This window comes from Rattus rattus, chromosome 14, assembly GCF_011064425.1.
Source record: "Rattus rattus isolate New Zealand chromosome 14, Rrattus_CSIRO_v1, whole genome shotgun sequence".
Classification (NCBI taxonomy): domain Eukaryota; kingdom Metazoa; phylum Chordata; class Mammalia; order Rodentia; family Muridae; genus Rattus; species Rattus rattus.
In genome coordinates this window covers 34,010,979-34,024,360 of record NC_046167.1, presented here as the reverse complement: position 1 = coordinate 34,024,360, position 13,382 = coordinate 34,010,979, and the positions used below count along the sequence as shown (strand labels likewise).

Below are 13,382 nucleotides of genomic sequence, written 5' to 3'. Positions count from 1 at the left end.
TTTCCATCTTTACAAACAAATGAGTGATATGACAAGCGCAGTGTTCAAAACACATTTAACCAATTGATTTTCTTTCCTCTTGTAATAAGATCTGGAGACGTATGAAAGCGATCGGGGTGAGCTAAGATTAAAGAAATTGCTCCATGCACAAGAACAAGTGGAACCCAGAGCACTTAGAAGTACTATGAAAAAGCATGTAGTCACCCATTCTTTTTCTCTATGAAGTTTGTTATTGCAATAAATAGTTATTATTGAGCCGATGCCCCTTATTTCCACTTTCTGGAACCTTCCATCAGGGTTGTGATCTGGGCAGATGTGCACACATGTCTGATCTTGCTCTGCCTTTCCTTCGAAGTACCGAAGGCTCTTGGCAGTGATCGTTTCTTTTTCTCATTGAAACAGACAGATCTGCCTGGCGTGATTTGGGTGGCTTCAGTTAAAGCTGTAAATATTTTTAGTTTGTGATACTTCCTGATGTCAGCGTAAGTGATACTTTTCTTTCTTGTCTTCTTCCACAGTCCTGCTTTGAGCTTCACCTACCCCTCCGCCCCTGTGTCTCTCCATATGCATCAACAGATCCTAAGCCGACAGCAGAGCTTAGGTTCAGCATTTGGACATAGCCCTCCCCTCATCCACCCTGCTCCAACATTTCCAACGCAGAGACCCATCCCTGGGATTCCGACAGTTCTGAACCCTGTCCAGGTCAGCTCTGGCCCTTCTGAGTCTTCACAGGTAAGGGGTGCCGCTTTGTTTCATCTTGGTCAGCAGAGGCCTTATCATCGTACTAGTGGTTAGGGTCATAGAGTTCATCATTGTCAAGGCTTCAGACGGCATCGCGACTTTTCTCTAAAGGTGTATTGGGTTTTGATGAATGTGAACCAGGGCATCTTCCATCAGATCCATTTGATTATGATCATAAGTGGGCCGGCTGATACGGCTCCACTCTAACCATCTATAAACTGCACCTCCTATTGACAGTCTATATATACTCTGGTGTGAACTCTCAGCCACTGTCGACTACCTCCACTGTAACCAGTGGACCACCCTCAGTAGTAACCAGCTCTCTACTCTTTTGCCAGCCAGGTGTGATTTAAGGAAAAAGTCTAGAAGCTATAATTGAGGAACTTCACTCATAGTTTGTACTGATCTACCACCCAAACTCAACATTTTTGGAAATAACTTTATAGCTTGTTGAAGTCTAGGGCACTTCCTCTGTGCTTCAAGCTTTTAAAAGCCACAAGCAATTGCTACTCGAGTCAGAGGTAAAGAATGCATTATCTAGCATCATCTGGACTCTTCCATGGGTGACTGGCACTAACAGAATCCTTGTTATATTATCAAACATGCTTGTTTGTTTTCAGTAACATTTTTACTTGAGTTCTGTTTATTAATAAAACCCTGAATTTTCTGCAAATATGACCTGCAGAGCAAGCCCACAAGTGAGTCTGCAGTGAGTAGCACCGGTGACCCTATGCATAATAAGCGGTCCAAGATCAAGCCTGATGAAGACCTCCCTAGCCCAGGATCACGGGGGCAGCAGGTAAGACACCTAGGCTTTGAGAAGAGCCTTTACTTCTCTCATAGTGATTTTGCCTCAGTTCCTAATCCTCCAGATTCATACACAACATTTTCTTACCCACTGTATTCTTGACATTGGTGCCGCATGACCCCATTAGGGATTGATTGAATTCATTTCTCTGGCAGTGAAGGATGTTATGTGGGGTATGTTTTCCTCATAGGTGAGATAGCTTAGAAGTTTGAGCCACTACAGTCCATAGAGTGCTTGGTTAGACCCATCTATTTCTGTTCATAGGTATGATTAACCTCCATGACCTTGGGCCTAAATTCCTGAACTTCTGACCCCATGCTTAAACTCAGGCAGAGTTTATAATAATGTCCCCTTCATTAATCGTATACTCCACTTTTCTTATTTTGGTACTTCTTACTTGGTCAAAAAGCTTAGAGAACAGGAGAGACTAAAGCCCAGCCAAATAGGCTGATCATTTACATCTGGCTTTACCAAAGAACAGGTAGGGTATATCCAGATTGCCACTTCTTATGCTCTTAAGCCAGATAGGACAAGTTTAATCAGTGCTGTTTCCCCCCAAGTCAGAGCTGATTGAAAGTCTAAAGGTTCATAAAGTGTGAACCTTGCTATCATCAGTATGGTTCAACAAATCCTTACTAAAGTAAGACAATGGGTCCCTCCATGAGAATTTTGAGTATTGAATTAGGTTCTGCTAGGGAGGGAGTTCTGAAACCATCCTTCTCACAGTTTGCTAGGGAACAAAGAACCTTGCTACTTATACCATGATGCATGCATAAACAGTTTATCATGTAAGCCTAAATCGGGACTCAGATCTGTCTGTATAGCTAGTGCCGAGAATCCTGGAAACTCTTTGCATGGCATTCACTGAGAAGCCATCATACAGGACTAGGAAAGTCTGTGTGCAGAGCATCAGATGCGCTTTCCATGGCCTCAGCCATGAGGCAGACAAACATTTCCCTGAAGACCTGGTGTTAAATCTAGAAGCCATGATCCCTAATAGAAAAGTCTACAAAGTACCTTTCACATCAGGGGGAAGAACTAAAAGTATTAAAATGCTATCCGCCTGCATTATAAGATAAAACAATAAATAAACAGATTGAAGAGAATCCATACAAAATAGGGACAATTTGAAGTAGCAAATAAAAATCGCTACACTTACGTTTTTTGTTATTTTACTTTTGCCTTGGATTTGTTTGTTTGCTGTTTGTTTGGTGTTTGTTTGATTAAGATCTCAGTTTGGTACATATTCTAGGCAGCAGGGACTGGTTTCAGCTTTGTTTCTTTCTTTCCCACTGTTCCTGATTTTCTTTCTCTGTTTCTTGCTTTTGCCCTTACAGGAACAGCCGGAGGGAACAACCCTAGTCAAGGAGGAGGGGGACAAAGATGAAAGCAAGCAGGAGCCCGAAGTCATCTACGAGACAAACTGCCACTGGGAAGGCTGCACAAGAGAGTTCGACACCCAGGATCAGCTTGTGCATGTAAGTGACTGGTGCTCAGGGACGCAGCTTCCCAAATCAGCGACCTTTGCATGGGGTCAGCTTCTCTGACCCTGCACGGAGTCAAGTTTCTTAGCTGGCAGCACTGAGAACTGGAGGGGGCTTTATGATTTTCTGAGAATAAAGGAAATCCTGAGCCATGGTGCTTGACCTGTTCAGTCAGCTAAAGCTTAGTGTAAAATTCAATAAAGTCTTCAATAGAGAGTGTAATGACTCTGATCCTGTAAGCCAGAAAACACTATTTTGAGTTAGAGGCTTTGATGGTTATTGAGTAATAGTAAGCTGGACATGAATTATTATTAACCTTTTAACTAAGTTTGATTCCCCCTTTCAAGACCCAGTAACAATATAAAAATATTACAAAAACAGATGGGTCCTTTTTTTTTTTTTTGCCTCTTGCAGACCTCAAAGTTTAAGCGGCCTCTTATTGTTTGTAGCAATGTAATGCTTTGTTTTTGACCTGAAGGCAACATTGTGGATTAAAGCTTGCCAGGAAAAAAAAACTGTGTTTTATGGTGGAAACCTCACAGAAGTCACATTGTAACACCTTCCCTTCTCTTACCAAACCAAGGCCAGGTAGCTTTTGCTCACTCTCTAGTGTTACTTCTGAGGATGTGGTACACCCGAGGCTCCTTTGCTGAGACTTCATCATGCTTAGCTCAATCTCAGACCCCTGTAGAACCTTCTAGACAGATGGGACCAAGAACAACTGACACGGAACAGCATTTAGAGTGTCTGGAATAAGAAGACGTAGTTGGAGATGACTTCTCTACAGAAGCGCAGTGTTCTGTTAATGCACTAAGGATGGTCTTATCAAAGAGGGCGGTTTCTTATGCTTCTACTGTGATACAAAGTCTGATTAAGCATCCTTATAGTACAGGGCTTCTTAACCTTCCTAATGCTGTGACCTTTTAATATAGTTCTTCATGTTGTGGTGATCTCCCCAACCTCAAAGTCATTTCGCTGCTACTTCATAACTGTAATTTTGCTACTGCCATGAGTCGTACTGTAAATATCTTATATGTAGGATATCTGACATACAGCTCCACAAAGGGGTTGCGACCTACGGGTTGAGAACTGCTGCTGTACTGATTGTGTCACGTCCAGCACACCAGATTATGAGAAACCCCATACACAGAATGTTAGATTCCACATCTTACCAGCAGGACCTCACCTCTTCTTTTTAAATTATGGCTCTTTGTATCCGTATAAATATAGATTTCTCAAATACAGCCAAAAAAGTGAGTCAAATGTTTTTAATTAAGGTATATTTTCAGGTTTTTCCACACATGTAATTTGATGGTTTTTTTTTCCATCCTCTTTGGTTTTATTCAAGTATTATTTTTAAACTAAGTCTGGCTTAATGACTCTTTATTTGTGCTGACTGCTTTAATGGAAAGCACAAAGGCCTTGTAATATTAACAATGAGAAGTTAGGACTTTTTTCCATGCAGAATTATTCTCAAGTAGTACCATATGCCAGGAACATTACCAGTGAGGATGAGGGGTATGGCGGCACCGTAACCGTTTTACTACTACACTGATACCAAGGCTGATTTGGGTGTTAGGCCTTTTGTCCTTTTTTGTTGTAAGGGTAGTGACTGTTGTAGCTAATTTACATAATCTCAACACCAAGATTCTTGTGCTGTCCCCGTCGATTGGAACTGTTCTACGAGAAGGCTGCTTGAATGACCATAGTGTTTTACAGTTACATGGAACCCATCTCCCCTCATCATGGCTTCACACACAGAGCAGAGTGCTAAGAATCTAAACCACAGGGAGGAGATCGGTGTCCAGGTTTAGTCACAATCCAGTGTGGTACCTTTATAACCTTCATTTTAGTCCTAACTAATTTACCAGAGTAAGCAAACCGAATTAAGTGAACTGGATGTTATAACTAATAAACCTGTGGTTCATATACCTCCTATTTTGGGGTAATAATTCCACATGTATGCGTTTCAGTTGCTTGTACATTGCTTGTGCTGTGCTTTCCTGCTCTGGGTGCTGCTGGACGCATTAGTGGTGGCCTTGGGCAGAATAGGTGCTTTCTATTTTGTTAATTGAAGTAACAGGTACTTCACGTCTACCTAATTACTTTGGTGACAGATGGAATATATGCTATTTGCAAAGCCTGTTTTTAGGGACAGAGGGAAGCTGTCACCATTTTGGTTTTTGACACCTCCCTTGGAGAGCAGACATTTTCTTATTAGTCGGATTTTCATGCCACATACAACCAAGCGGCAAGGTGTTAAACCATTCTGCTGCTCTGCCTTATTTATAGCCATGACCCATTCTTTCCCCCCTCTTACAGTTAATAGAAAGATTCATGATTCTTCATGGTTGTCTATCTAGTGTCTGACAGTCCCGACTGCCTGCTAAAGCAAGTCACTATCTATAATTGATATCCTGCCGTGGAATAGGGTACTGGCTGCAATTGAAGGGCTTTGCTGAAAGCCCTTAAATCCTGACAAGTTCTCCCCTTGTTCTGCTTCAGTCGCTGAGCTGCAAGGTTGGAATTCCAGAGTTATTTGAACTTGGTGCAAAAGAGAGACATGTGTTTCACATTAGCAAATCTCAACGTTGAAGAAGGGAATTAGGAACTGGCTGGCCTTCCCTGCCAGTAGTCTTTCTTCTAGTGCAGTGCACACTGTGTTCTAGGGGAAAGATTACCTCTTCTATTACTGTCTGAACAGATAGTCAGAATATTGCCTTTCCTCCTATTCCCTTTTATTTCAAGCCCCTTCGTTTCCCAATGTTATTCTACATGTGCTGCAGCAGGGATCTGTTATCACAGTGATGTGTAATTAATTTTATTTCACAGCAAGATAATTATAGCTGGGCCTAGTTGCTCTCAAGCTAGTATTAAATTTTCGATGAATTTACTTTTTTTTTAAGCCAGAAAGTAGGAAAGTGTACATGTTTTTTTGTTCACCAGGATTCTGATATCCTTTGACTCTTACTTGGTATCAGCTAAAATAGAAAGCAACAGAAGCACTAGAGGAGTATGTAGTAAAAAGTTCATTACAAGTCCTTTTGATTGATTGCATTTCTGATGGATTTGTCAAGATCCAAACCTGATTTCTAAAAGACATATATTGTAATGTTTCAGGGTAAGCTGAAATTCCACATTTCTGTTCAGGTTTGAATTTGCCAGATTTTACTATTGTGTTACTGAGGACCCATGTGTGAAGTGTAAATACGCTTCTAAAGCCAGGCTGTGTGGGTTGCCCCAGACTTCGCTGTTTCTTATTTAACTCAGCCTGTGCCATGGTAAGAGGCCGCATCCACCTTCTAGACTTTGCCCAGCTCTGCTTCTTTCTTCGAATTTTGTCCTAGAAGTAATTCTACCCTTTTGGTTGTGGATTCACTCAAAATTTTCATAGCATGAAGCTCAAGGACGTCTTGTATTCTCTGAAACCTGAATGATTTAGTGGCAAATGACACTGTGTTCCCAGCAACACATGGCAAGCCTTCTTAAAATAAAACAAAAAGGAGTAACTGTAAAAGGGTTGTACACTTTACAGTGGCCTTGCTCCTTGGCTCCCTATGCTTGTAAACATCATTGTTGAAATCTGAAAGAAGAGAATTGGAGTAGTCACTGTCCGCCTCGTCCAGCTTCTGGGATGGCACTGCCACGCCTAAACAAATCCGCAAACTCTTAACCACTGCTCCTGGACAAATCTGTCCGCCTTGTCCAGCTTCTGGGATGGCACTGCCACGCCTAAACAAATCCGCAAACTCTTAACCACTGCTCCTGGACAAATCTGTCCGCCTCGTCCAGCTTCTGGGATGGCACTGCCACGCCTAAACAAATCCGCACACTCTTAACCACTGCTCCTGGACAACAAATGGCACTGCCACGCCTAAACAAATCCGCAAACTCTTAACCACTGCTCCTGGACAAATCTGTCCGCCTCGTCCAGCTTCTGGGATGGCACTGCCACGCCTAAACAAATCCGCAAACTCTTAACCACTGCTCCTGGACAAATCTGTCCGCCTTGTCCAGCTTCTGAGATGGCACTGCCACGCCTAAACAAATCCGCAAACTCTTAACCACTGCTCCTGGACAAATCTGTCCGCCTTGTCCAGCTTCTGGGATGGCACTGCCACGCCTAAACAAATCCGCAAACTCTTAACCACTGCTCCTGGACAAATCTGTCCGCCTTGTCCAGCTTCTGGGATGGCACTGCCACGCCTAAACAAATCCGCAAACTCTTAACCATTGCTCCTGGACAAATCTTCTCTAGTTTTGTTTAGGGATTAATACATACAAGAGCTTTCCCAACAGCCTACAGGAAGTAAAATTAGTTCTTAGCTGTTTTATTCTCAATGTAATTTCTAGCAACATGCGCCAGGACGACCATGCCTTGGCAAATACAAATGGTCAGGGTAGCGTAAAACTGACCAGGAAATGGATTTATAATAACCTCTGACTTCAGCTGGGTGGCATTTAAGTCAATGTAATCCTGCATCTGCACCTTTAAAGCATGGTGCCTTTTTTAATTTTTTTGGTAGAATGATTAGCCACCTACCTGGATTATAAATGCTTTTTATATGTTGCAAATTTTGATCTTCAAAAGCATGCTAAAGTTCTCTCCTAATCACTTTGGCTGCCAGTTGGAAACAAATTCTGTACATTTACAGCATAAAAATCATTTTGATATCAGAGATTCAGGTATAGAATTGTATCACACAGTAAAGCTTGATATGAATACATTGTTTTCATATTAAATCCCCAATCCTAAATTTGTATTTCATGTCCCTTGTCTAATTTTTATCACTATAGTAAGTTGCATCGAATATCTTTACCTGATACAAAGTTGGGTTTAAGATGTGAGAATGGTCTCAGATGTGAGGCAGAGAGAGATTGGTTTTGTGTCTAGAATCTGAAATGAACAAGTAGAGATTTTGATCTTATTTCCTTCTCCATGGAGTTGCTAGTTCTCCTGCTCTAACTATTTAGAAACGTGGTATGTAAAATACCGAATAAAAGCTACAAACTTCAGAGTCACTTTGTAGTGATTTTTGCCTTAAGGGTCTTGTTTTTCTATGAAGTTAGTGACAAAATTTTCACCTGCAGAAAGCATTTCCATCCAAATATGTCTAAGAGATTGGAATGAAGGGACAAGGAGTGAGGGTTGTGTGTTAAAGCGACCCACGGCCCCAACTAGATTCTGAGTAGCAGCCTCGTCCCTTCTCTGCTTCAGGATGCGCTCCCAGGTACCATGTGACTCTTTCAGACATTATTGTCTCACTTCTCAGAATGTGAAACAGTCGTGAAAATAAATACTGTGCCCAATGTCCAAGGCCAAGCAGACATCACATACTGGGCCTGGTGAGAAACAGACATTGGGTCTAAATGAGGCAATTCCAACTCCCGTTCATTCTTTGATGGCTGGGTTAGAGAGGATGGCACAATGAGTCTGTTGGTCTTTGGGGTTCTTGTGTCCATTCTAAGGCTCATTTTATATTAATTGTTGCTGGACTCAGACTAAAAGGCTAGGGAGTGCTGTGTCCTCCTCAGTCTCAGCACTGGCATTGGCCTCCTGGACTCTTAAAGACTGATCAGCACAATTGGAAAATATAGATAAGACAACGAAGAACTGTTTCACCTATCGTAAAAATTGCCTTCAGTATAACGTTAGTGATTCTTCCCATGAAAGAGAAAAGTATAGGGCTATTTAGAGGTTGTTACAGCAGTGAAGCCTGTTTTAGATTGCCCTTAGGGGGTCTCCAAGTAGAGATACCAGCATGGAATCAGGATATAAAGGTTGTGGAACCAACCTCCCAGTTCACAAAGCCTCCTCAGAGAAGCGGCATGGGCTCTGGGCCCTAATTCCTAGTACCTATGTACTCCTGACCTTTAGGAGCACACTGTAGGTTCCAGGGTCCTGGGATGCTCTTGGGAAGACTTTCCTTAAAGTACCACTAAACCGAAGCGCTAGCGGTCAGCTCTGCACTGGACCGTCTGCCGCAGACGCCATCCTACATGCTGTAAGGTTTCGAAAAGCGTTTTCCCTACCACGTTCCTGTAACACCGCATCCCTAATTGGCATAACCAGAATTGTCTACACATTACCGGCTGTACCTGGAAGGCAAAGTGGCCTCCACTTGTCCCCAAAACTTCCACTTCCAGTGTTGGTAAAACTCCTACTTTGGAATGTTCAGATTAAAAAGGAAGGATGGCTGACCTGTTGTTTGTTTCGCTTTGTTTGGTTTGTTTTTTAAATCTCTGGTAAAAGAAAAGAAAGAGAAAAGAAATCTACATGTGGGCTGCTGGGGAGAGGTATGATATCCGTGTATACAATGGCAGAGCGATTTGGAAATTACACTTGCTAAGATAGGTCACTCAGTAGTCCTCAGCATGACCCACTGCCAGCCAAGCCTCTCTTCTCTATGAAAAACCCCCAACATTGTTTTTCTGCAGACGCAAGGAGTTGCTCAGACTCCAGCCTCTGAAATAACTGCAGGTGAGGTTGGAGATCCTGTTCCTGCTTTGTCATAAACCTGTTCCAAGAACGTGAAGCCATTTCTAATGTAAAGACTTTGAAGATTCAGGGACATTTATGTTTTTCTGGGGTTAGCCAAATACTGCTATTTTTCTATAACAATTAATGTCAGCAAGAAAATGTAAAAGAGGCTTATCCTCAGCAGACCTTATATAGGACAAGAGCGTGAACTTAAACCAGCCTGCTCCACCCCTACATTGCCAAATCACAGGTAAATTCTGAGAACTGCACATAGCGAGGTAGACACGTTGTTCTTAAAGCTGCCCCAGAGTGATTTCTTCCATCACCTACAGCTTTAATTCCCATGTCTCATATTTAAAGCTGTCATAGTTTTTAACTTATTTGTTCCTTTTCTAGTTTGACTTTATTTGAGAGATTAGGATAAAGTAGAATAATTCAAGTATATTCAAGGATAGTAGTTTTTATTCAGAAAAAGAAATTGAAGCTGTTGGAGACAAAGTTAATGAACTCAAGTGAACTGAATGGTGAGGCCAAGGAAATCTTTCCCTTTTGTTTCATTGAATAGAAATAAGTAGTCCACTAATTCAGTCTCTCAGGCTTCCAACCTAGGCTGCTGATCCCACCTACAAACGTACTCCACCCCCTGGTGACCACTGCAAATTGTAAGTAGTCTCCAGAAGGAAAAGGCTACATGAGTATCAGGCATGGGGACCTGGGACTAACACACTCACCTTAGTGTCTGTGTTTTGGGGTAAGAAACCACAAGGCAGCTTGTGTTGAAGTACTATCCACATGCAATCAGGATGCTAGGGAGAGAAGGCAGATGTGCTGAGGAGTAAATGAAAGGTCTGTGGGGATAGGTTAAAACAGTGTCCTGAACATACAACAAGTAAACTCAAACAGGGAAAGTCTGAAAGATGCTTAGTATTCTATGTTAAAATAGCAGGAAGGAGTATAATTGTATTCATACACAGACCTAATGCACTAATAGGCTGGGTGGGTTCTTTGATATTTCCTTGATTTAATAATAAAATGGCAGAATGGTTTATTTTATGCATCTTGGAGAAAGAGTGGCAAGCATCAATCTTTATGAACAGTGGAAGAGTAGGGGGAGGTGAGACCAAGGAACAAAGGGATGGGGTTGCTGGGCTAAGAGTCTTTGCTTCTATTCTAGGTGGAGCGCTGGACTAGGAACCTTCACTTCCATTCTAGATGGAATAAGAACAATCTAGTGTTTTTGATGAGTAAACTTGCTTCCACTGTGCAGATCTTTAGAAAGTCTGGAGTTGAGCACAGCTTTGCAAAGCCTTGGTAGCCATTGGCATCCCTGCACTGAAGAGGCCATGCTTAGGGTAGGATAGCATCAGAAGGGAAACCTACAGTAGGGATTATTTATAATTCCTCATAAAATCTTAAGAAACAGTTTAGAGATGTTTCACAGTTCCAAGCAGTTTATATGGTTGTTACAAGTGTCAGTCACAAAAAAAGTTACCTTTGCACATGGACTGAGTCCTCTTTTTGGTTTGTGCTTATTACTTAAGGATCTTGAGATTTTTTTTTAATTGGTTTATCAGGGATTGCAGGAGAAGAATGACAGTTGAACTTTGAACAGCTACCTCCTGTAGTGAGTCACATTTTCAGTGTCAGTAGGGGTTTGTGGGGATTATTTATGTATTTCATTGTTCAATGTTTCTCTTCTTGGTACACCTTCTTTCCCCGTTTGTACTTAGAGCCTTGAGTCCTGTGAGTGTCTTATATTACTGCACAGGATTCTGTTGATGTCTCTTAAGGACACATCATCTCCCTATACCCCACCTTGGTTTTTGTTTCATACAGTGGTGCTCCCATTTTCTAGAGAGTAGGACATGACACACAGCAAAGTGGTCGTGGCTTATGAGAAACAGGTCTTCCTGGTGGCTTTTCCTGGAGATATTGAATGTTCTCACACTTTGCTCAATGCAGCTTCCATAGCAAGATAAAGCAGTCAAGGCACAAAGGAACACAGCCTAATAGTACTCCTCCTCCTTGTGTTTAGCAGAGATAAACTTCAGTGGAGTCTCAGCGCTGAGCCATTTGGCTTCTGGCAGCAGCTTTAATTGGTAAAATGCATATTTGATTTTATTTTTCTTGATCAGGAGGGGATTATTCTGTTATCAGAGCAGAGCATCTTATTTCAAGATGAAAAGCCTTTACGGAATTACAGATGCCAGTGCTTGTACAAAGGTTTTGTTGGCGATTGACAACTCAAAGAGAAAGTATGATTTATTAGCCTATAATGGCTAACCCTAAGCAATGGTCTAGGTCTACAGATTGTGAAATTGCTCATGCGAACTGCCTTTTTATGCCACTCAAGCCCCAGGTTATGCAAATAAATGTAGAGTCTGCACTACACAGAATGGCCTAAGAAAAGGAAGAAAGAAATGAAGGCAGAGGTAGGAAAATGGTAGTTTCTAATATCCATCTTGGTGTGGTGCCTTTTACAGTAGTTTGGCTGATAAGCCTGCAGAGGAAAGATTAATAACGAGGCTTGTCGCTATCAGTACCTGTTTGTCGATTCTCTGTAACAGGGCTGTCTGTCCAGCATGGAAATTATTGATTAAATAAAAATTGCTATTAGATTGTGATGTGATCCATAATCACAAACAATGGTAGACATTCCTCTTTCAGATCTTCAGCCATGCATCAAGTTGTTGCTTTTTCTCCCTCGCCGTAATTTATATTGTGCTGACATTTGGGCTCATTAGGTTTATCCTTGCTGCTCCAGGCACAGGCAGGGTGACTGCTGGAAGGGGGAGGAGGGGCCAGGCGAGGACCAACCTGGGCAGAAGCCTGGCTGCTGTGTTCTCTGGGGTAGCATGGGAGCTACGGAAACTTGTTCCCTACCTCTTTGTGACAAAGAAAAAAATGGTCATGGTCTTGAGTATATAGGTATATGAAATAAGTATAGAAATCAATACATACAATAAATCACAATGTATATTAAAACACTCCCTTGATACACATATAATTGTATCACTTATCAAACAAGAAAGTAAATTTGCATGCTGATGAGAGATATTTTCCATAATAAATTTATGTTTGCTGAATACTTGAAACTTAAGGGTTACAGAATGTATTCAACATTTAATATTTTAAATTTGTAATAATAAGTCATGAGAATTCTACTGTGCATAGCCCAATATATAGTACAGAATGGCTTAAGTTTTGTTCAGGCCCAACTCAGACATTGTTTAGAAACTCTGTCCTAACCCCAAGCCAAATTTACTTAACAATATTTGTGTACAATTCACGTTAGCAGTTTAATCAGGATTTTTAAAACCAAACCTTCTAGTTTAATAAATATTATAAAGGTAATAGAAAATTACTGAAAAATCATAGTAGGAAAATATTCCAGAAATTCTTGTTATTTTTAAATAAATCATTGTTTGTATAGGAAGAAAATTTGGTATGTTTCACAAAAATACTAATTCATAAAGTTCTGTGCTTGCACATCTGAGCAGAGGTACTTTAGGCAGTGTGCGGTGTGGTGTGGCCATGTGCTATGCCAAGTTCAGTGTTGTCGCTCAGAACCGAGACGGTAGAAAAGTCGCATCACAGGATTTGGGTGACCACTGCCAGAAACGCTTTAGGTTCATTATGTGTTTTTGTTTGAATTAATTTTTTGATAATTTCATATTGCAAAACTTTTTGCTATTGCCGATATTTTGTGACTCTCACATTCAACTTAGAAGTTCATTTATGAATACGTGAGAATAGAGTAAAGAGGGCAGTGCCTGCTGCCTCGCCCAGCTCTAAATGCTCAGTTCAGACTTTCTGTGCACTCAAATATTATGCACCCATCACACCTATTGGTGTCCTCCATGTTATC

At 41.4% G+C, this 13,382-nt stretch overlaps 1 protein-coding gene across 1 annotated transcript in view; it reads left to right on the top strand.

Annotated features, from left to right (window-relative positions):
* Gli3 (GLI family zinc finger 3) overlaps nucleotides 1-13,382 on the top strand; it is an 89,907-nt gene that overhangs the window by 15,208 nt on the left and 61,317 nt on the right. Inside the window, exons 3-5 of the mRNA XM_032884213.1 lie at nucleotides 519-732; nucleotides 1,427-1,540; nucleotides 2,893-3,027. Coding sequence (XP_032740104.1) covers nucleotides 519-732; nucleotides 1,427-1,540; nucleotides 2,893-3,027 — 463 coding nt within the window. The remainder of the gene's footprint in view (nucleotides 1-518; nucleotides 733-1,426; nucleotides 1,541-2,892; nucleotides 3,028-13,382) is intronic.